General features: G+C 34.9%; 1 protein-coding gene across 1 annotated transcript in view; it reads right to left on the bottom strand.

Annotated features, from left to right (window-relative positions):
* Window positions 1-9,891: 9,891 nt before the first annotated feature.
* The window catches only part of MGAT4D (MGAT4 family member D), a 52,291-nt gene continuing 37,019 nt past the window's right edge, over window positions 9,892-25,163 (bottom strand). Inside the window, exons 7-12 of the mRNA XM_032593067.1 lie at window positions 22,991-23,066; window positions 21,354-21,468; window positions 18,026-18,156; window positions 13,813-13,920; window positions 10,267-10,283; window positions 9,892-9,958 (exon numbers count right to left, since the gene is read on the bottom strand). Of these exons, the coding sequence (XP_032448958.1) occupies window positions 9,892-9,958; window positions 10,267-10,283; window positions 13,813-13,920; window positions 18,026-18,156; window positions 21,354-21,468; window positions 22,991-23,066 (514 nt within the window). The remainder of the gene's footprint in view (window positions 9,959-10,266; window positions 10,284-13,812; window positions 13,921-18,025; window positions 18,157-21,353; window positions 21,469-22,990; window positions 23,067-25,163) is intronic.

The raw sequence follows: 25,163 nt of genomic DNA, 5'->3' as shown, positions 1-25,163 counted from the left end.
TTAAAAAAACCGGGTCATGGTATGTTGTTTTCTTAACCTGGCTTGGGAATTTATTTCTAATATTGCATTTAAGATTTTTGCATCAGTTGTCATAAATGGTATAGGTCTGTGGTTTTCTTTTTTGTGCTGTCATTATTAGGACCAGGTGTTCATGTTATACTTACATCATTAAGAGAATTTGTGAATTTTCCTTTTTTTGCTATACTCTGAAACAATGTTAAAACATTGGGACTATCTGGTTTCTAGGAGTTTAGTTAAGTTCCCCTGTGCAATCATCTGGGCCTGGTGGCTCTTTGTGCTTATAATTTCTCAATACATTTCTCTATTTCTTCTATGAAAATTTATTGGTTTAAACTTTGTCTCACATCTCCAAAGGCAAGGGAATTAAAAGCAAAAATGAACTATTGGGACCTCATGAAGATAAAAAGCTTCTGCACTGCAAAGGAAAAAATCAACAAAACTAAAAGGCAACAGACGGAATGGGAAAAGATATTTGCAAATGACATATTGGACAAAGGGCTAGTATCCAAAATCTATAAAGAACTCACCAAACTCCACACCCGAAGAACAAATAATCCAGTGAAGAAATGGGCAGAAAACATGAATAGACACTTCTCTAAAGAAGACATCCAGATGGCCAACAGGCACATGAAAAGATGCTCAACTCACTGCTCCTCAGGGAAATAAAAATCAAAACCACACTGAGATATCACCTCACGCCAGAGTGGCTAAAATAAACAAATCAGGAGCCTATAGATGCTGGAGAGGATGTGGAGAAACGGGAACCTTCTTGCACTGTTGGTGGGAATGCAAACTGGTGCAGCCGCTCTGGAAAACAGTGTGGAGATTCCTCAAAAAATTAAAAATAGATCTACCCTATGACCCAAATAGCACTGCTAGGAATTTACCCAAGGGATACAGGAGTGCTGATGCCTAGGGGCACTTGTACCCCAATGTTTATAGCAGCACTTTCAACAATAGCCAAATTATGGAAACAGCCTAAATGTCCATCAACTGATGAATGGATAAAGAAATTGTGATTTATATACACAATGGAATACTACTTGGCAATGAGAAAGAATGAAATATGGCCCTTTGTAGCAATGTGGATGGAACTGGAGAGTGTTATGTAAGTGAAATAAGTCATACAGAGAAAGACAGATACCATATGTTTTCGCTCTTATGTGGATCCTGAGAAACTTAACAGAAGACCATGGGGGAGGGAAAGGAAAAAAAAAGAGAGGGAGGGAGGCAAACCATAAGAGACTCTTAAAAACTGAGAATAAACTGAGGGTTGATGGGGGGGTGGGAGGGAGGGGAAAGTGGTTGATGGACATTGAGGAGGGCACCTATTGGGATGAGCACTCGGTGTTGTATGGAAACCAATTGGACAATAAATTTCGTATTTAAAAAAAATTTTTTTTAAACTTTGTCTCTACTCACATCAATTTTGGTAAACTGCATTCTAAGAAATCATTTTATCTGGGCTTTTAGAAAGAAAACTAGTATCAGCAAAACAAAAACCTATCAGCTCACATAAACTTCCTCATAATTTGTTGCCTATGACTGGCTATTAATAACACAACATCTAAAAATGTAATTAGTTTTTATAGGAAAATGCCTGCCCAGATAATTACTGAAATTCTGCCACAGGGTGGATGGTCCGTATTAAGAGTGTACAACAAACCCTGAGATACTTTTATACACCTATGTTGGTAGAGGGTTAACTCTCTCCCTCTCCCCAAGAGTGTAGTCACATTTACTATTACTGCCAATATTAGTTATATTACCATGTTACTGTTTACTTCAACGGTAAATAGTGCAGTTGTTGGTAGCTTATCTCAATACTTGAATTTTTTGTAAAAGGGAATTTTACCTATCATGTCTCCAAAGTTTGCAGAGCTTCTATTTACTTCAAAAGTAGTGTTTGAAGGGGGGAAAAAAAGATTTCAGTAGAAATTTGTCTGAATGTGGTTTCTACAAACTCATCTGTTATATTGAGCCAAGGGCATAAATATATCATGTGCTTTCATACATATGCTTGAGGGAAAGTGACTTTTAAAAGCAAAATCAGTATGAATGTTATAAAACAATGCCCAAAACAGCCAATAAGTGCTATTTGCTCTGCTATATCCCAGATGAGTGTCAGGGATTCTCCAAATCACCCCTTTCTCAGACACCTCAGTCCAGGGACCATGGGTGAGGAGTGAAATGGTCCAAACATCCAGCAATTGGGCAGAAGAGATGGGGATGGAAACTGGGGGTGTCTCTCCTGGCTACACTATGAACATTTTCTGGAAATGCTTTGTGTTGACTGCCAAAATTCTCTGTTCTGGAATCATTTCATTAAGGGCAACAGTTATTATGTTGAATCTTTAAGGCTTCTCTTCAACTTCTCTCTCTTTTTTTTCTTCTAGCATCTGCCACAGGTAACATCCATGTAATGTCTTTTCTTCTTCTCCCCCCACCAACCACCCTAACCCAGATTCACTGAAATATACTTGACATATTGCTTCTTCTTTTCTAAAAGGAGAGACTGAAATGGACACATGTGAACAGCTCATCTTTCATATTCTTTTTATATGTTGATATGTGAGACAGTTCATACTGAGGTAAATATGTAAAGTTTTGGCACTCAAGGATAGGTAATACACAATAGGAAGTACAATTTTCATATTTTATTGATGAATAAGAAGGAAGAAGAAATATCTCTTATTATCTCTCAAAATAAATAAAATAAAACTCAACAGAATAACAAGAAGAATAGTGGAGTTTAATAGACTCCTATAAGAAACTGATAATCAAGCAGACAAAAATTAGGAAGAATTTTAAAAACCTGAATAAGTAAATTAAAAAGCCTGATATAAGAGAATTCTGCACCCAATAATTGGGAATATTTAAGAAGACGTTTTCAAAGCACAAAACACATTTATAAGAAACAAATGAATGCAACATATTTTAAAGGGAGTCTACAGACACTATACATTCTTTTCAAACTCACATGAAACATAAGCATTCTTAACAATTCTCAAATCTCATCACACAGGTAAAATCCACTAAGAACAATGTAATTAAATGAGAAATCAACAGTAAAAGATGGCAAAAACCAACATATTTGAAAAAAAAAAAAACACTCCCAAATAACCCATGAGCTAAGAAAGTAATAATAAGAGAAATTACAAAATCTTTTAGAACTGAATGACTATCAGAATACATAAATATCAAGAGGTTGGTAAACCAGTTCAAACAGCACTTTAGGGGTAAGTTTATAGTTTTAAATGCACTTATTTAAAAGACAAGAAGATATTGTGGCACTGCCAGACCCAGGCTTAAATTGTGCTTTCTTTAGACGTCCTAACAAAATGGATAAGAACATATACCAATTTACACAGAACCTATCCATGACAAGTTTCTGAACTATTAGCTATTTATTAAGATTATGTGATAGCTTAACTATGTCAACAAAATTCATTTCTTAATTTTCAAAAACTTCCCTGCCTTTACTATTTTTTAATTAAATTATAATAGTAAGGGTACAAACATCATAAATAAACACTGTAATTTTCCTTGACATAAGAGGGAGCTTAACACTTTCAAGCCTACAAGTGTGTTAATTTCTGAATTCTCTTCTATACGATTATGCATTTTCATTATTATAATTTCTGAAAGATGCCATGAGAAATCAGGCTTATTTGAGGTTCCAATGTATTACAGAATTTTTCTTGTTATGCTTATTATCTTCATATTTTCTGAAATAAAAACAAGAAATGTATAATATCTAGAAAATTAAATAGAAATTAATTCACAAGGATATAATTATTTTTATGAAATATTTTGATAACATTCTTTATCCTTTTGACCACTCTTTTACCTTATAAGTAGAGAAGAATATTTAAATTGGCAAAGACATGATTCTTAAGATGTATTAGACAATATCAATTTTAATACCATCATGGTATTAAAATTACTGAAAGTAGATTTCCATCACTGGGATACCTGGGATTATCACTAAAGCCAACCAACTGTTATAGATAAGGTACAAATATTTTTAAATAAACTCTACACCTAACATGGGGCTCGAATTCACAACCCCGAGATTAAGAGTTGCATGCTCTACTGAGCCAGCCAGATGTCCCTAATATGACAATATCCAGATATCTTTAAACATTCACTTTATTTTTATAATTTAAAATATAAATAAATATAGGAAAGATTTAAGATTGAAACATAAACATAAAATTGAAACATAATAATCTTTTAACACTAATATATGAAAGAAAATCAGAAACTAAATATAAAATTAGAACTGGAGACATTTTGCTGTGAATGCAAGAAAATATGAGTACTACATTTCATATTAAATTAGTTTTGAATTTCTTGTTAGTCAAAGGGAACAAAAATACCCACAATGGGCCAAAGAAATCATGACTACTCCTTGGGAAAGAATATCCTTTTTCTAATTAAGAGAAAGTTGTCACATGTATCTTTACATTAAAAAAAAACAAAACAAAACTTTAAATAATAGTCTTGAAAAACATGCAAATATGCCATATATTGTTATTCAGTAAAAGTCAAAGGCATAAACTCAAATAATTCAATTAAAGCATTTTGATGGGAGATATCTATCTACTTCCTTTCCCTCCATCACCTCCAATGAGGCTTAGTAGATTTAGCAACAGCAATAAAACAAATGGGTCACACATACAAAAAAAAAAGTGATTGTTTAACTAAATTCAAAGTTAATTAAGTATCCTGTATCTTATTTGGTAACCCTACTTCAACACATTGAAACACTTTGCCCTATGCCCAGTGAGCCGCAGTAAAACAAAAATAACTTTTCATGTAGGATGCAGCGCTGGCAAATTATAAAAACACACTATTCTCTTGCTTACCAACTAATAGAAAAACTAAGTATCTTATTTGAGTTTTCAGAAATTATTCATACAGAAATATTTTAGTTGTTTCTAAATCTCTTTTATGTTTATTATAGATGTAGAACATGAAATGATAAAGAACATTTAAATTGATGGCAGGCAAAATTTTTAAAAATTTAAAACTTAGAATATTCATCACCAAGATAAATGTTTTTATTAAATTATTATTTTTGAACTACTAGCTAGATGAATAGAAATAAACCAAACTATTTTTCTCCTTAATGAACTATAGAAAATTTATCTTACATTTTAAAAAGTTTTGTGAGAAGTGTAATATATAATTTAAATGGTTAAGGAACAAATTTTACATAGAAGTTTTTTTAAAAAGACTTAAAGAAATGAATATTAAAGTGTTGCTATGTTAGACCTGGTTAAAGAAAAGAGGGTGACATTTATCTTGCTGGGGTCATGAATGTAAATTTTATTTTACTTAATAAAATTAAAAGTTGACAAAAGTTGAAATGTAATATCTAAACTCTTGGTTCTAGGTAGTGGACAGCTAGACCCCACTGAAATGATAGTGAATGAATGAAAATATGTAATTCCAAACGACATAAAGAATAGAGGAGGCTCACAGCTGAGGAGACATTTAATCAAATTAACGAGAGACATAAATCTGATGGAAGAGTGGGGCCTGACAATGGAGCCGAGGAGTCTGTGACTTCAGCATGTGGAACACAGGGCTAGAATGGAGATGGCAAATTTGATGAAAGATGGAAGCCAAAGCGGAGCTAACCCTGAAGAAGGAAGGGGGAGTGTTGTCAGGGGCACGGGAGAGCTGCAAGGCCTTTTCGCCCCAGGCAACTGATACACATAGTCTTCTCTAAGGAAAGCTGAATGAGCCACCCAGATGTAACTAGCAACTAGGGCAGGCACTGGGTGAACCTATGTCCCAGAACAAAGCTCTTTGGGACATAGGTTGCGATGTTGGTGCCCCTTCACTCAAACCACTGGGAAAACAAAAAACGGAAAAAAAACACTCCAACACAAAACAATCACAGCCTAGTCACCCACATACTCTACAACAGAGTTTGTAAGCCAAAAAATTCTTTTTTTCTTTAAATGTTTATTCATCGTGTGAGAGTGCACCCACGCACGTGTGAAAGGGGTGGGGCTGGGGACAGAGGATCTGAAGTGGGCTCTGTGCTGACAGCAGAGGGGCTCGAATTCATGAACCATAAGGTCATGACCTCAGCCGGAGTCGGAGCTTAACCGACTTATGGTGGCCATAAGCCAACAAATTCTATCCATGTACCAAAAACTCTCAGGAAGCCTCATTCCTTTCAATTTTATAAAGGAATATGAAGATAAATGCAGTGTGGGGAAAGGAGTGGGGAGGGAGAGGAATTAAAATTACCCATATTTGCCACCAGACAACCAAGAATCACTAAATATTTGAGGAAAGTGTGTAACCTAACACACAGATCAAAATAGACAAGCAGATAGATTTATCTGGTCACAGAAAAAACAGCGCATTCAGAATGCAGAAGAGAACTTTAAAAATGTTTCATGAGGGGCACTTGGATGGCTCAGTAGGTTAAGCATCTGACTTCGGGTCAGGATATGATCTCATGGTTCGTGAGTTCAAGACCCACATCAGGCTCACTGCTGTCAGCACAGAGCCTGCTTTGGCTTCTCTGTCCCACTCTCTCTCTGCCTGTCTCCTTCCTGCACTCTCTCTGTCTCTCTCAAAATAAATAAATAAACTTTAAAAAATAAAAATGTTTCATAAAGAGATCTAATAGTATCCTGAGATTTGAGAAAAATTGTATTCACAGCGCAAGTGGATGCTAGGAAAAAAGGAATAAAACAAAAATAAAGTAAACATTTATTAGAAAAGTTAGTCAAGGAATCCACCTAGTGCATAGAAAAACCAATGATAGGACATAGTAAATAAAAGCTATGACACGTAGAAGGTCAATTCAGTAAGCTTAATATTTGATTATTCTTTCAGAAAAGAAAACTCAGAAAAGAAAGGGGCAAAATAATCAATGTCATAATATCCCATCAACTGAATATTTGCATCTCCTTCCTCAAATTCGTATGTTGAAGCCTAAATCCTCAGCGTATTTGGAAATATAGCCTTTGGCCTTTGGGAGATAATTAGGTCAAAAAGGTGGAATGTTCATGAACGACTTTAGTGCCTTTATAATGGGATAAAGAGACCAGACCTTTCTCTACTCTTGGCCATGTGAGGATATAGTCAGAAGACAGCCGTCTACAAACCAGGAAGTGGGCTCTCACCAAAAGCCCCCATGCTGGCATCCTAATCTTGGACTTCCCAGCTTCTACAAATGTGATAAATAAATTTCTGTTGTTTAAGCCACCCAGTTTGTGTTTTTTTTGTGTGCGTGTGTTTTGTTTTTTGTTATGGCAGCCCAAACTGACTAAAACATAATAAAAATGAATAAGTATCTAAATTTTCATCTATACTGCAGGAAAAATAATGTGGACACATAAAAATTAGCAGCGTAAGTGTATTATTTAGCAATATAAAGAAAACTGCCAAGCATTTAAGCCAGAATGATTAAATGTCCTTGCCTCTGGTGAGTCAGATAAGGATGGGGAAAATGCAGAGGATTGTTGCTCTTTTTGTTAATGTTCAGCCGGATATATGTATATTGCTTAATAAATATAAACAAAGCTAAAAATCTGATACGATTGAATTTTATTCCATTTTGAAACGCACCCTTTGGAAAATGGAAGGGGTAACCCATTCTGCAGCTCTTTCATCAGTTTGGAAACACCTAATTTTAAATATCTAAAAATGTTAGCAAAAGGACAGTTCCCGATTTCCCTGAAATTGTTTTTGATAGGGAAATCTGGTTGCAGTGGAGGGTGCTGAAGGCATTTCAAATTCCTAATGTGGGAGGGAAAAAATGAGGTGGTGGTGGTCTCTTGCTGTTCTTGCAGGAAAGAAGGGAGACCTTCCGAAAGGAGCTTGTTAGAAAGACAGGTGACTGAGAGGGTAACAGATAAAGAAGTTGCCTGGGAAATTTGTTACCTGCGCTACCTTCTTCAAATTTTGCTGACCTCAGTCCCACTAAAAAAATAAATAAAACAAACAAACAACATGATGCAGGTCTAATTGAACTCACAGAATGCAGGATTATCTTCATGGAAATGCACCCACATTTTCATGGTGAAGTGGTATGTATATAAATAATGCATACTTTTGGTTATATACTATGTACCTTTTTAATTTATTTTTATTTTTTTTTAAGATTTTGATGATTTTTATTAGTAGTTTTATTTATTTTTTAATTTACATCCAAGTTAGTTAGCATATGGTGCAATAATGATTTCAGGAGTACATTCCTTAATGCCCCTTACCCACTTAGCCCATCCTCCCTCCCACAACCCCTCCAGCAACCCTCTGTTCTCTATATTTAAGAGTCTCTTATGTTTTGTCCCCCTCCCTGTTTTTATATTATTTTTGCTTCCCTTCCCTTATGTTCATCTGTTTTGTATCTTAAAGTCCTCATATGAATGAAGTCATATGATATTTGTCTTTCTCCAACTGACTAATTTCGCTTAGCCTAATACCCTCTAGTTCCATTCACATAGTTGCAGATTGTGCCCCTTTTACTGTTGAAGTATCAAATGTTAATTCTGCATGAACACCCTTCCATCCATAGAAATCATTCTGAGGGAGTGTCAGATGGAAAGCATATGAGACCAGATGAGAAGGGGAGGATTTCAAATTCCAAAACACATTGGCACCAGCTACTAAAAAGGTGAGAGTAGCTCTAAGGATGACCCAAACTCAAGAGACAGTGGATATAGGGGAACAGGCAAGAGCCCTGGGGTTAACTGCAGAGTCACAGTTGGAATATACGTGCTTATGCAGAGCAGCAGACATCAGAAACGACCATTCCCCAGCAGAGGCACTGGGTGTGGGTGTTTCCAGTGGAGAAGCAAGAAGGGTCTTCCCTACTCAGAAAAAAAGCTTGTGTGCACAGGGAGCAGCAGTAGACTGCCCCATTCCTCCCACCAATAGTGGAGGAAGGCGACAGAAAACAGAGTCAGCATTCACAGACAAAACAAATAGAGAGTCTCAACAAGCAGGAAACAAAATCTCAGTTCAGCGGAAAACTGAGGTCAGTCAAGGAAACAGATGCCACTGGAGGTATTCTGAATAAAGAAGTAGACTTAATGTAGATGGAGCAAACTGGAAGTGAACCCAATTGTTGGAAGGATTGGGGGAGCAAAGGTCAAGAAGGCACGTTCAGGAAATCTGGAAGTACGAGGGTCATATGGAAACCACGGTAGATGATCTCAGCTGCCTGGCAGCAAGTGTGATCTCAATTTCCTGTCCACAGCAGGCAACTGTTACCTTCTCTGCTGTCTTCCACATCTACTGGGACTATCTCTCACTGACAGAATCTAACATGGCACTTTGTGGGGAAAGATATTCTGTACTGCATGAGTTTTCCCCTGAGAAACAGGGGAGATGGAGAGAAGGATGGCAATCATGCAGAACTAACAATAAGCATAGAAAGTGGTTAAAATAACGAATTACACATATACTAACGTGCTAATGTTTAAGTGTAACTAATTGTCTCTGAGAGATAGGAAGGGTATTGTGTACATAAAAAGAATCAGCTGAAAGTCCTGGAAATTAAAATTTTGTTTTTGGAAGTCAAAAAACAAATAGGCCAAAGAGTCAAAGTTCAAGAATGAACTAGTAGGCTGCCTAATAAAGACGGTGAATCAGGCACAAGTATTTACTTTCACTCTTTCTAGAAGTCACACTTAACCTTCAGGGTCAGTTAAAAATACAGGATCTTACAAACAGAATGGGAGGGGAAACAATGGCAACAGAATGGAGGTCTGTGAAAGCTGTATGGAAACAGAAGTACCATCTGCAGCAGAGAAACCCCCCTACTGCTAAAAATGGAGGTGAAGATGGGGCAAAACTGTGAGACTGGCTTGCAAGTCTGAGGTAGTTGAAGCTCTAAATACCCTCTTCCGCCCCATGGAGCGAAGTGATGATCTTCTCTTCACTCTTGAAGGGTAATTCTCTGAAAAGGCAAACATAGGGTATCTAGACTCAAACCAGGGTAAGGATAACAATGATAAACAAGACAAATAAGTGAATATTGACAAAGTGAACACCAAAACCCCTACTATCTTTGCCTACTGGGCTCCCAGATTCTCTAGCAATTTAATTAGCCCATGAGGCAAAACTTAGAGACACGAACAGATGATTCCTTAGGGAAAGAGCCTAGCCACTCCTCCCCAGACAGTGAAACTGACAGGTTCAGCCATGTGCTCAGGGCCTCCAACCACCTTTCTCCTTTTGAACATACAATCTATGATCACTACATACCTGAGGAAATCCTTCAACTTGAAGAACAGAGACCAAAAACAACAATAACAACAACAACAAACCAACTTGGAGGAAATAGAAACTATGCAGGAATAAGAAGCTTAAAAAAATATTTTAAAAATGTTAAAATCCTCAGAGGGTTAAGTAGAAGTATTTCAATCATAAAATAAGAACCAAGGGTTATAAAAGAGGACAATGACATTAGGAGAACAAAAGGAGTTCTTCAGACATTAAAGCTACAATAGCAAAAAACAAACAAACAACCAAACCAACCAATCAATGAAAACTGCCCTCCTTCCCAAAAAACAAAACAAAACAAAAAAGCACTCATAAAAAGGATATAAGGCAAAATTCAGAAAAACTTTCAGAGAGTGAAGCAAATAGAAAGAAAATAGGAAGGAGAAAGTAAGAGACAGAGAGAACATCAATCTAAGGAATCTTACATTTGAAATAGGGTTCCTTAAAAAGAGCATAGAAAACAGAGGGAGAAATTTATCAACAAAATAATTTCTGAATATTTTCCAGAATCGAAACACGAGTTTTCATATTAAAAAGCCCTACCAAATATTAAGCACAATAGATAAAAATAGACCTATCCTATCATCATGAAATTGTAGAATCTCAAATAGAAGAAAAGTTTTAAAGGTCTACAGATGGGAAGATTGGTCTGATACCAAGAAACAGGAATTAGAATGGCTTTAACTACTTTTCATCAGTTACAGTCTTGAATACCTTAAAAAATCAGAATTCAGAATCCTTTGCCTACCCAACCTAACAATTAAGTTTGATAGACTGCAGTCATTTTAAGATGTTTTAGTTTTCCAAGAATTTATCTCCTACACAATCTTTCTCAAGAAATTACAGGAAGAGGGGAGTGTGCTTTACTGAAACAAATGAGTTGACCAAGAATGATACAGATTTGAGATATAGAAAACAGGAAAATCAACTGCCTGGTTCCTAAGATATATGTTAGAACTGGTCAGAGGCTGCAGGAGAGAGATTTTTCAAGGTTAGGAAGTGGTAGAAATGCAGAAAAGCATTCAACAATATTCAACATTCAGCCATGATTTTTAAAATGTTTCAATACATCAGGAACAGATTTAGATAATTTGCAGGGAATCTGAGGATGAATTAGTGATAAGTACATTGAAATAAAGCAAATTTAAAACAAAAAAAAGCTGCATAATAAAGGAAAAATAGAGCATACCATGCAGTTTAAGTGTAAACAGGTTTTATATTCTCGTTATGAAATCATTGAATACTGAACTAAGCAATGACATAACTATATGGACAGAGTGGAGGTTTGGGTGGAGTGACCTGTATCAAGGTGAAAGTCTTTCATTCATTGAAAGGAACTGTTAAGAAAATGAAAGAGCAAGTCATAAGCAGAGACCATGTATGTACAAACAAAAGTAAACAGGTGAACAACCCATGGGCAAATACTCAGACATTTCAAAAACTATATACTACATTTCATTAAAATCCATATTTGGTAAAAATCTATATTTCATTATATATATACACACACACACATATACACACACACATACATATATACATACATACAGCTAGTACATGAAAAGATGCTCAACATCATTTGCCATCAAAGAAATGCAAATTAAAATCATAATAAGATGTCAGGATCTGCCTTTTCTAGAATTCCACATTGAATCATAGAGTATATAGTCTTTTGCATCTGGCTTTTTTCATTTAGCACAGTGTTTTAGAGATTCATCCATAGTGTTGCATCTATTGATAAGAATGAGGCTTCAAACTGAGATCTATTGTCTCCAAATTCATTGTATGTGTACAGTATATGATAAAAAGGAAAAGAAAATACTCATTATTCTCAAACAAAATATTAGAGAGTATATCAGAAAGTTATATGTATAAAGTTTTAAAAATACACAAAATATGATTATAAAATAAGGCTAATAAATATCTGATAATTTTCTATATATTTATATCAATTTTTATACTTACCACTATATTATCAAAGGCTTAATTTTTTATATGAGATAGTCTCTTAGCCACTTTGAAGAAAGTTGAGAACTAAGACTAATCCTCATTATGTCATTTTTTCCAAAGAATGATGCTGATCATTTTTAAGGAAGGTACTCGAATTATGAAACTCCTAATAATAAATATCCTGTTAGAAAATTTTAAAATAATATGATTAAATAATTATAATAATTAAAGTAATATATATTTTAAAAATATACAATCCACATTGGACATGTCACCAAATTGTTTTTTATTTCTATTTTACATGGTGTGAGGTATAAAAAGGTAAAAAGCTAGGTTATAACATTAAAATATGAGTGATTAGATAAATATTCTACTTAATCGGTTGTAAATTTACAAAGGTAAGGTTAAAACAGCTCATCAAGCAAAAAAATACAATGGAAGAAAAGAGTTCCATTATAACAGCACCAACAAATAGAATGGTATAGACCAATTTCTTTCTGCATCACCTGCAGCTATGTTTTATGTATTTTTATGATGTTATTTTTTGCATGCAGATTCATAAATTTTCAATATACCAGACACTTGTCTGTTTTGCTTAATGAATACTTTCAATCTAGAATTTCACCTTGCATAATAGCTAATAGCTAACATCTACTAAATTCACACTATGTTTCAGGCAGTGTTCCAAAGAACTCAGTACAATAAATATATAGAGATAAGGAGTAGAAAAGGTGGAAGGAGGGCTGATCAAAAATAATGAATGAAATGATGAGAGTATGTGCACGTGCATTTCTCTCATTTCAACTGCCAAAGATTAAAGCAATCATTTGCTTTGTTGTGTGAAGAAATGAAGGGAGAGATGTCAATAGTATTTCAAAGGTGGAAAACATCTTAAGGATCATCTAATTTAAACTTCTCCCTCTTACAGACTGAAGAGAGCACAGAGGACATAGGTCACCGTAACTAAAAACTAGGTGTTTTGACTCCGAAGTCTTTGCTTCTTCTACCCTACCAAGATGCTAATTATAAATAACATTCAATTATAATTCAATTACATTATATTATATATATATACTATATATTTTATAATTCAATTATATTCAATTATAAATAACATTGTTTCCAAAAATGATGGAAAATTTAAGAATGATAAAAACCAAACAATACCAAAAAATCAAATTTTTGTTGGTACAATAAATAGTGATCTGAAATAAGAATGTTGATACATCTAAATTAAATAATAGGGACATTTTATTTGGAAATATTCTTGTCTAATTTTAAATATTAGACTAAAATAGTGAGTGTATTATGATTTTTAAAACATGTTTTTAGTCATTACTTGAATTGCACAGCTGTTACATAATAGTAAGGCAAAGAAGTTAACATAGGCTAGATTTTTCTAACCATGACAGATAACTTGGTCTTGAAAAGATGATTGCTCTTCACAACATATATGAACTATGTTTAAACAACCATATTTTACAGTCTCTCTCATGTTTCCATCTCTCCTTTCCTAAACAATATTTTATAAGTTCACAAGACATTTTATATTACTCAAGTAACATTTCAAAATCTTACTTTGGAATATTGTTCTCTTCCAGGGAATGATGACTGTATACCCACATGCTGGAAAAGAGAAGGTTTATATCGAATACGAATTTGCTTATTTCGTTCTGCACATTTTTCCTGGGGAAAAAGAGAAACAATAATCTTCTGTAACAACCCAAATACTCCTTTTTATTGCTTTTATGGATGGAAGAATTCTGTATTATATTAGTTTTTGCCAGAGTTCTATTTTAATACTTAAACATTAAATAAAACTTTATTACTTAGATTTTTCTTCATAAGAATAATAAAAGTTGAGGTACAAAAAGGTGTTAGTTAAAGCATGTATTTTCTTGAACTCTGTCATAGAAAATCAGGCTACTGCTGTACCAACTATAATTTTCCACTCCATTCTTGTTATTTCAACAACATAAATGAAATTTTTTTGTATTTTTCTATCCATTCTCTCAGACTATATTATTCTTTGTCTTTTCATATTAATTAATTCCTACACTATTACACCCCTCTCAATGTATTAAGTAGAAAAAAAACATGATTAAAACAACCAATATTATGCTTTATAGAAAAAAGATTTGGTTAATCTCATTAAAAATAAAAATAAGAAAGATGACCTGTGAAACCACCCCTTAATATTACAAGCAAACATTTGAAATTATTACGATCACTGAGAATTACTTTACATACTGTATACTTAAAAATTCATAAAAATCCATCTCAAATTTATATACTCAATATATTCAAGTATAATTAACATAGTGTTGTATCAATTTCAGGTACACAATATAATGATTCAACAATTCTATATATTTCTTAGTGCTCATCAAGATAAGTGTTCTCTTAATCCCCTTCACCTATTTCTCCTATCTCCCCACCCACCTCCCTGCTCTGGCAACCACGAGTTTGTTCTCTATATTTAAGGTTCTGTTTGTCAATCTCTTCGTTTGTTTGGTTTCTGAAATTCCCCATGAGTAAAATATTATGGTATTTGTATTTCTCTGATTTATTTTACTTAGTATTATACCCTCTAGGTCCACCCATGTTGTTGCAAACGGCAAGATTTCATTCTTTTTTATGGCTGAGTAATTTTCCATTGTATATATACCACACCTTTATCCACTCCTCTATTGATGGATACTTGGGTTGCTTCCATATCTTGACTATTGTAAATAATGCTGCAATAAACACAGGGGTGCATATATCTTTTCCAATTAGTATTTTGTTTTCTCTGGGTAGATATCCAATATTGGAATTACTAAGTCATATGGTAATTCTATTTTTAATTTTTTGAGGAGACTCCATACTGTTTTCCACAGTGGCTTCACCAATTTGCATTCCCACCAATAGTGCACAAGGGTTCCTTTTTCTCCACATCCTTGTCAACACATGTTATTTCTTGTGTTTTCTATTTTAGCCATTCTGACAGGTGTGAGGTGCTATTTCATTGTGGTTCTGATTTGCATTTCCCTAATAATGAGTGATGTTGAGCATCTTTTCATGTGTCTGTTGGTCATCTGTATGGCTTCTTTGGAAAGTATTCAGGTTATCTGCCCATTCTTTAATCGGATTAGTTGGGAGTTTTTTGGTGCTGAGTTGTATAAGTTATTTATTTATTTTGGATATTAACCCTTTATCTGATATATTATTTGCAAATATCTTCTCCCACTTGGTAGATTGCATTTTTGCAATCTTTAAACAGCAGGCTTACTTAAATGTATTTCTACGCAGTACAAACATGTAGGAAAGTATTATATTAAAGGATTGTTTTTATAACTGTAAAGTATTTAAATAATCTAGAGTTAATTTAATTTGAAACTAAGGTCAGATAAAATTAGTTGAGGAGTTAAAAACCAGCAAATATGATAATATTTGCTAAGCTATTAATAGAAGTTCCAATGAGATGGCATTATCAAATGTTGGCTTCCCACAAAATGCCCCTTTAGCTCTGCTAAAGGAAAGCTGAGTTAATTGCTTATTGCAGTAAGGGAGAAACTACCTTAGCAGTGTCTACTCAAGCGTTGTGCTTATTTTTTAATTGGGTTATTTTCCTGTTATTGAGTTTTGGGAATTTTATATATATTGTGAATACAAGTCCTTGTTGTATATGGAATTTACAAATATTTGTTCATAGTCTGTGGTATGTTATCCTCCAACAGTAAAATTTACAGTACAAAAGATTTGAATTTGATGAAATCTAATTTAGTAATTTAAAAAAATGGATCATAGTTTTAGTATCATGTCTAAGAACTCTTCTCCTGGATCCTGAAGATATTTTTTTTACACTTCTAAAGGTTTTAAAGTTTGTTTTATATTTAGATAGGTGATCTACTTTGAAATAATGTTTTAATCAAGCAAGATGTTTAGGTTGATATGTAGATAGGTACGTATATACATACCAACATCTACATATCAACCTAAACATCTTGCTTACATGCATACCTATCTGCATATCACATTTACACACATCCAATCCATGATCATGGTATGTCTATTTCTTTCATCAGCATTTTTAGGTTTTCAGCATATAATCTACATATCTTGTTAGTACATACACACACTCATACATATGCATCATGATAGTCTCTATTATTGATAATTTGTTTTTGAGTCTTCTTTGTCAATCTTCTTATTGGTTTTCTTGCTCTTTTCAAAGAACTACTTTTATGTTTTCAATTTTGTTGCTTTCTGACTTCATAGCTAATATTTTCTTACTTCTGCTTGATTTGGGTTGATTTTACTCTCTATTTCTAGTTTCTTAAAGTGGAAGCTGAGATTATTAATGCAAAATCTTTCTTCTCTTCTAAGGTAAAGATTTCTTCTAGGATAAATTTCTCCTTAAGCAGTGCTTTAGCTGAATCTCACAAATTTTGATAGGTTGTATTTTCATTTCATTCTATTCAAAGTATTTTCTAATTTCCTTTGAGACTTCCTTTTTCATTCATGGTTTATTCAGGAGTGTATTGTTTAAATTCCAAGTGCTTGCAGATTTTCAGTTATCTTTCTGTTATTAATTTCTTCTTTTTAAATGTTTATTTATTTCGAGAGAGAGAGCGAGCAGGGGAGGGGCAGAGAGAAAGGGAGACAGAGAATCCCAAGTAGGCTCTGCACTTCAGCACAGAGCCTGATGCAGGGCTCGAACTCACGAATCACAAGATCATGACCTGAGCTGAGGTCAGATGCTTAACCAATTGAGCCGCCCAGGAGTCCCCATGTGTATTTTATTTTTTTTATTTTTGTTTTTAAAAAAAATTTTTTTTAATGTTTATTTATTTTTGAGACAGAGAGAGACAGAGCATGAATGGGGGAGGGTCAGAGAGAGGGAGACACAGAATCTGAAACAGGCTCCAGGCTCTGAGCTGTCAGCACAGAGCCTGACGCAGGGCTCGAACTCACGGACCGTGAGATCATGACCTGAGCTGAAGTCGGCCGCTTAACCGACTGAGCCACCCAGGCGCCCCCCCATGTGTATTTTAAAATAATGTGTTTTGTATTGCTGTTGGACGTAGTGCCTTTTAAATATCAATTAAATCCAGATGGTAGATGGTGTTGTTCAATTCTTTTATCTCATTGCTGATTTTCTATGCACCAGTTCTGTTCTTCAGAGAGGAGTGTTGAAGTCTCCAACTATACTTGTAGACTAATCTATTTCTCTCTTTAATTCTGTCATCTTTCGCTGCATGTATTTGAGTCTCTCTTATTAGATGCATACACTTTTAGGATTGTTATATCTTCTTGGTGATTTGACTCTTTTAGTATCTTTCTTGATCCCTGGTCAAATTTTTTGGGTTTTGGCACCAAAGTCTACTTTGATATTAATATAGCTAGTACAAATTTCTTTTTGTTATTGTCTGCAAGGTATTTATTTTTCCATCTTTTACTTTTAACCTATGTATTTAATTATATTTTAACTGAGTACAGACAGCAATAATTGCATAGTGTTTTTTAATCCATTCTGATGAACTATCTCTTAGCTGGTATATTTTGACATATTTAATTTGCATCTATCATTTTATTATTGTTTGTCACTTTTCTTCCACTTTTCACTAAATTTGTGGCCTCTCATTATTTGATGTAGTAGGTATAAGTGTCAGTAAAAATTCTGGATACCAGAACTTAAAAACTAGTGCACTCATCAGGTTTAGTTCTGTAAACAAATTTCAGGGAATTACATTAGACAGATAGTATTTTCCTAAAATAGTTTGTATTTACAAAGTAAAAAAATACTCACAGAAGTCTCTCCTGGGTTACACATCTTTACCTGAAAAATGTCCCCCAAAAGCAAATCTATGGGTTTATCTTTGTAGAACATTAAAAAAAAACGCACAAAGTCAGTTAAGTCCTCAGATTTAAACAGCTTTCCTACGAAGAAAAAGTAAACAAATCCAAATAACTCTCGAGTGTTTATACCATATATTATAAAATAACCCTTATATATAGTTGTTCATTCTATTAACAAGAGAAAGGACCAAAAAATCATTAAAAATTAAATATATCCTTATATAAGTATATCCTTAAAGCATTCATGAAGTTGAAGGATAATAAAATAATATATCTGCTTAAGTATTACAGATTAACACTTCTGGGAGAGAGAAGTGTGAAGCAGGTTTAGAATAGTGAATACCCTCAGGAAACCAATTTTGATAACCAATGAGGATCAATTTCTAAGTCTTGTGAAAGATACATATACATAAAATGAAATGTACAGAAGCTATAATTTTTACTTAATTTTGTAGAAGCGGATCTATAACCTGACTTTTGTAGAACTTTATCAATCTACCACATTTTTTATGTTTAGTATTTAATTTTGATTAAAATATAGCATTATTTCAATATTTGAGCATCATTTTATAAGAATTAAAAAAAATTTTTTTTTAACATTCATTCATTTTTGAAAGGCAGAGAGACACAGAGAGCGAATGAGGGAGGGGCAGGAGAGAGGGAGACACAGAAACAGAAGCAGGCTCCAGGCTCTGAGCTGTCAGTACAGAGCCCAACGCGGGCTTGAACTCACGGACCGCGAGATCATGACCTGAGACAAAGTCGGCTGCTTAACCGACTGAGCCACCCAGGCACCCTTCATTTTATAAGAATTTTATTTCTATCTTATATTTGTGATACTTAAAGATTTGCTATACTTTAAAGTAGGATATTTCCTTAGGTCCAATTGCTTTCTTCTAATATACTGCATCTTTGATTTTAAAATGAAGTTGAAGGTATAAGATTCAGGTAAATGTTAAAGTAAATAGTGTAAAATACACCTATTTAATAAATATGATAGTAGGAAGTAATCATGCTTCCTTTTCTTTACTAGGAGTTGAATCTGTATGAGTTATTTAATCAAATGTATAGTTATATTTTAATTTTTTGTTTTTTATATAGTAACCAAAGTAAGTGATTTAATGATGGAAATAGTTGAATCAATATTTGTCTTTTCCTTATCTGCTGTCAGCATGCTGTAAAATTCTATTTAGCAAACTCATGTTTTTGGTAATATTGAGTAAGAACATTGTTAGTTTTATAACAACACTAACAACAAAAAACAAAGCTGTTGTAAACTTAAGCTTAAATAAGACTTCAGGATTACATATACAATGCTCCTTGTTCAGTGTGCTCTTGGTCAGAATGTGAATATTCTCCAGCCTTCTCACACCGGGCTTTGGTGAGAAAGATACAAAAAATTTTAAATTTTCACAGTAATGTATCAACAAAATTACTTCCTCTTCAAGCTTATCAGGTATTGCTGTTACCTATAATTTTTCCTCGTATTTAAATCAAAGCTGAGCATAAACCTTTGGGGATTCAAAATTGGATTCTGCAATACTTGACAGAAAGTATGGAAAAGAAAGTTATCAAGTAAGTATATGAATAACAGATTTCACTAGCAATCAGAGAAATTCTTAACACTCCTCCCAATGGCAAAAATAAATAAAAAATGATGTAATAGAATCACATGTTGTCAAGCATATGGGGAGGTGGGAACTCATACGCACTGCTTAGGGGACTATAAACTGTACAGCCAACCTGCAAAGTAATCTGGCATGACTTAGAGACACAGTCATATTCGCCCTCAGTGGTCCTGATCCAGGGGACAAAATATGTCACTTCATTTCTTTGTGGCAGCAGAGAGTTGGGAGCAAAGTTGACCACTTTGAGGACGGAGAAGTCAAATGGATTATTATGTGGGGTGTATGCAACAGCAGTAAGAAACAATGAACTAAATTGACACAAATCAACATGTTGACAGTTTCAAAATCTAGTTTTGAGGACAAAAATGTTAAGGGGCATTAAGAGGGTTATCACATCACCATTTATGTAAGTTTCAAACAGATAAAAACATGATAAACACCAATATAAGCATATTTATATGTATACTTTGTTTTAAACATTTAAAAAAATTTTTTTTCAACGTTTTTTATTTATTTTTGGGACAGAAGGAGACAGAGCATGAACGGGGGAGGGGCAGAGAGAGAGGGAGACACAGCATCGGAAACAGGCTCCAGGCTCTGAGCCATCAGCCCAGAGCCCGACGCGGGGCTCGAACTCACGGACCGCGAGATCGTGACCTGGCTGAAGTCGGACGCTTAACCGACTGCGCCACCCAGGCGCCCCAACATTTTAAAATGTCTATTATTTATGTTCGAGAGCGAGAGACAGACAAAGCACAAGCAGGGGAGGGGAAAAGAGAGGGGAGTCACAGAATCTGAAGCAGGTTCCAGGCTCTGAGCTGTCAGCATAGAGCCTGATGCAGGGCTTGAACTCACAAACTGTGAGACCGTGACCTGAGCAGAGGTCTGACAGTTAACCGACTGAGCCACCTAGGTGCCCCTATATGTACACTTTGAACATATTAGAATGGAAGCCTATTGGGGGGTGGGAGGAAGCGGGAGTAGGGACTGGGCATAAAATGAAAGAACAAAGTAAAAGAGGGCTCCTGTATGAAAGCAAGGATGATATGCACCATGGAATGAGTGTGGTAATTCAACTTGCCACCTCAAGGTTCAAACAAAAGAAAAAGTATAGGAGGGAGGGTAGAAAGAGTGGAAGGAAGAAGAAAGAAAGTCTATAAAAGAATTTTTTTTTTTAAATCCCACAATTGGCCCAATTTTAGGCATTCTTCCATGGTGGGTATGATTCACTTATTTTTATACTTTTCTAAGTATGTCACGTTTGGCATAGTGGAAATTACCAGGAATTTAGAGTACGGTAGTCCTAAATCAGAATTCCTTTCTTACAACTTTAACTCTCTGAGTTTTCATGTAAAATAGAGCAGTACCCCTTAGTCACTGAGTTCACATGTGGGCCAGACTTGCAGCAAGCATTTAGCAAGTAGTAGCTTTCTTACATTTTCATCACATGTATAGGCTGCTTATTTATATTGTCTATCTCGGAAAGATTGGTTTAAAAATACATTTACTGAAACTCAAGATACTTGAATTTAATCTTACTGTTAAATTAACAGTATCTTTACAGAAATCATGCCATTCCTTTCCATTAAGCAACTAATAAGTTTTTAAGAAATTTTAAGATTATTGTGTGCTAGAAAATACAAGGCTTACCTATGAATCCAAGAATTGAAAACTCAATATAAAACCAATTATTTGAAGTGATATTATGCACAAAATCTGTGATTTTTGTAAAGTACATCTTTTTAGCTATGATATCATCTTCTAGCTGGAAAAAAACAAAAGTCATTAGTTCCTTTGATGCTTCCATTGAATAAATTGCATTTGCTTGAGAACTGAAAATACTTTCTCAATAGAATACACTGAAAAACCAGTTTTTATGAGGTTATTTTATTTTTAGTTCAATTCACTGAGGGTATTTACTATTAGTTTTCACTTTGAGATTCTAAGACCAGAGACGAGGTTTCTTTCCTAAGTAGTAATATGCAACACTCAATCTAAATCTTCATTGAAAAAAATCTATTTATCCGAATCTATTTACATCTTTACAAATACTTCCATTCCCAGTTTAAGCCTAACTAGCTTTATGTTTGAGATGATAGGCGCCAGGTCCTGTCACCAGAGGACCAGGGACCGTGCTTGGCAATGAGAGGATGAAAGGGAACTGGCACTCTCATCCACAACTAGCTGGGTAGATGAATGTTGGTACACATAAGCCTAAGAATAGCTCTCCATAAGAGAAGGGGAAAGAGAAACTATAATTTTCTCCTAAAAAATATTTATTTATTTATTTATTTTGAGAGAGAGAGAGAGGGAGAGGAAGAGCATGAGCGGCGGCGGGGCGGGGGCGCAAAAGAGAGAGGGAGACAAGACAATCCCAGGCAGGTTCTGTGCTGGCAGCACGGAGACCAACTCGAAACTCCATCTCATGAACTGTGACATCATGACCTAAGCCGAAATCAAGAGTCAGACGCTTAACATACTGAGGCACCCAGGCTCCCCTAGAATTTTCTTTTTTTAATTTCGTATATATTATGGGTAATCTATACAATAAGAGGGCCTCCTAAATGATTCAGAAAAATGTGGAAATCCGCAAGCACGTTACCAGAGCACAAACTAGAATCACATTGTTTCAAATTGGGAAGAATACATTGGGTGGATCTCATGTTTCTGTTAACCAGAAATCAAAAGGCTCTTTTTTTTTAATTCCGGTAAAAGAGAAACACCTTGCTTCAGGCTTTTTTCTAACGTTTCTCTCATCTCCAGTGATATCTTACAAACTCTTCTTACAACTGCACATTGTCACGTATAGTGAAGTATATACTCACGGCTGAAACACAAAACTCTTTATTTAACAATATGCCAGAATTCAGGGGATCCAAACTATATACAGTTTATTTATTTAAGAAATACAGTAAGGCACTGTAGAAGTGGGTAGAACATAAAATACAAGAGGAGACAATGTAGGGTACCAATGGCCTATATTAAGTGTTCAAAATGTTTGTTTAATGTAATAAATTTGTGGCGAGAGAAATGTAGGGAGCATCATTTCTATTTTTTTCTAATTTGAGAAGTTCTTTTCAGTTTGTTTCAGGTAACTATGATTTCCTCTGTTAATAGTAAACCCCGCTAGAAGACTTAGTTCAAATCAACTTTCAACTTCCTTTTGGCATTTTCTTTGGCATTTTCTTATTTTCTGAATACAAAGTAAGGTGGAGGAATACAAGCAGGAAGGAAGGAGAACATAATACTTCCACTTTAAATTATACATATATATACCAAGGTCTTACCTGTAAATAATACATGGCCTTTGGTTGGGCATAAAGCATCAAAAAACAAAAATCCAGTACTTGTTTGATGCGCCAACTAAAGATAAATAATAAAATCTGTTAATATTTGTCATTATTATATAATTATTTATAAGCACACCAGTAATTAAACACAAACTTTGTTTAGCCCTTTGCTAACATGGAGTACTGTCTACAGTAAGTGAAATTGAGTGTTACACTGAAAAGTTACATCAAAAAGGTTCCCATCTTCATTTAGTGGCCGATACCTGCCATTGCTAAACTAGAATAAGCATAATCTATTAATTTTACGTTTTGGTCAGTTAATTTTTGATCTGTACAAGAAAGTTAATATCCTTTCTCATCTTAGGTCTCGTTCAAATAAAAGTAGGAAGAAACTTGATTCTAATTTAACACTAAGCTAGATGCAAGGCCAGTTCCTTAAGATACAAAGAACAATACACAATGCACCTCTCGCCCTTCTGGGTTTCATAATCTTCTATGAAAATATGGAAAAATAATAAGATCAGAATGATTAGTTAAGTGATATACAAAGACGTTGGCAATGACGATGTAACATAAGACAGGGCGGGTGGAGCAGGGAGCAGGGCATTCAGTGAGAGGACCAGTATCGCAAAGACATGAAGCATGTGAGAGAGCCTGCCACCTTAGATCTACAGCACCAAGAATGGATGGGAAAGAAGCTGACGATGGTAAGGTGGGAAGAGACCAGATCATGAAGGAAACTTTGCACCTGATCTCCTATGAAAAGGGATTCTTCTGTCTACACTATGGAGAATGAATTGGAAGACAGGCTAGGTGAGGCTTAGGGAAAGCAAATAGATCATTAATCGCCTGAAGCAGAGGAATGGTCCACAGCAGAGGAATGGGAAGGAGAGGGATGATGCAGAGAAAGATTTTTTTTTAAATAAATGTTTATTCATTTTTGAAAGAGAGAGTGTGAGCAGGAGAGGGGCAGAGAGAGAGGGAAACAGAATGTCTAAAGCAGGCTCCACGCTGACAACAGCGAGACAGATGCAGGGCTCGAACTCACCAAGTGTGAGATCATGACCTTAGCTGAAGTCGGGACACTCAACTGACTGAGCCACCCAGGCGCTCCAAGAGAGATTTTTTTTTTTTAAAGAAGAAATGATAGAGACATAAAGGGCAGAAGGAAAAACAGGATCTAGAATGCCTCCCAGCTTTATGACTCTAAAAACTGACTACTTAATTAAAACAAAATCCTTAAGAGATTTCCAGATTCTGACATACCATTTATTATTGTAAAACAAAACAGAGCTAAATGAGGTTCCTGGGATAAGATGTTTTTTCTGAATTCTGGCATTTCTTTTACTCTATTAAGTTTTGAGGAACCGAATTACTACATTTCTTATAATACCTTCCACATTTATAATCAAACAGTAGTGTTCCTTTGTACACATACAAACCTTTCAATTGTTCAAAATTCTTTCATAAATACTATCATATTTTATTCTCACCATGATTTTTCCAAATATACAATGTAGATTTTATTATACACACCAGAAAGTGGAAGAAGCTAAGAAAACAAAGGCTAAATTGCCAGGATGACCAACAAACAGAAAAGCTGGAATTAGAAGGCACGTGTAATAATTTATAACCCCAGGCTTTTTTCCCCCATCATTATGCCCTTGCTAATTATCAGCTGAACATGTGAACACTGACAATCCAGTGCTGGTGGTAAATGTTTTCTGGGGAGTGGGGTGGGGATGAACCACGATTTGTAGCTTCTGCCCATTTCCATAGTGTAATTGCTCCTACCATCGCTGATTTCATGCTACCAACCTGACGTCGCTGGACGCAGACTGGGAAGGGACGCACATAGTCATTCTTGTAAGAACTGACTGTGAAATGGGATCTATTAGATGCTGGTTCCAACAGTACATCCGATGAAGTTTGTTATTTGAGAATACTGTCTTCTAATACATCATACCTAATTTTTTTTAATGTTTATCTATTTTTGAGAGAAAGACCGAGTGCGAATGGAGGAGGGACAGAGAGAGAGAGGGAGACACAGAATCTGAAGCAGGCTCCAGGCTCTGAGCTGTCAGCACAGAGCCCAGCGCGGGGCTTGATCTCACAGACTGTTAGATCATGACCTGAGCTGAAGTCAGACACTTAACCGACTGAGCCACCT

This window comes from Lynx canadensis, chromosome B1 (assembly GCF_007474595.2).
Source record: "Lynx canadensis isolate LIC74 chromosome B1, mLynCan4.pri.v2, whole genome shotgun sequence".
NCBI lineage: Eukaryota > Metazoa > Chordata > Mammalia > Carnivora > Felidae > Lynx > Lynx canadensis.
This window is presented reverse-complemented; position numbering and strand designations above follow the sequence as displayed.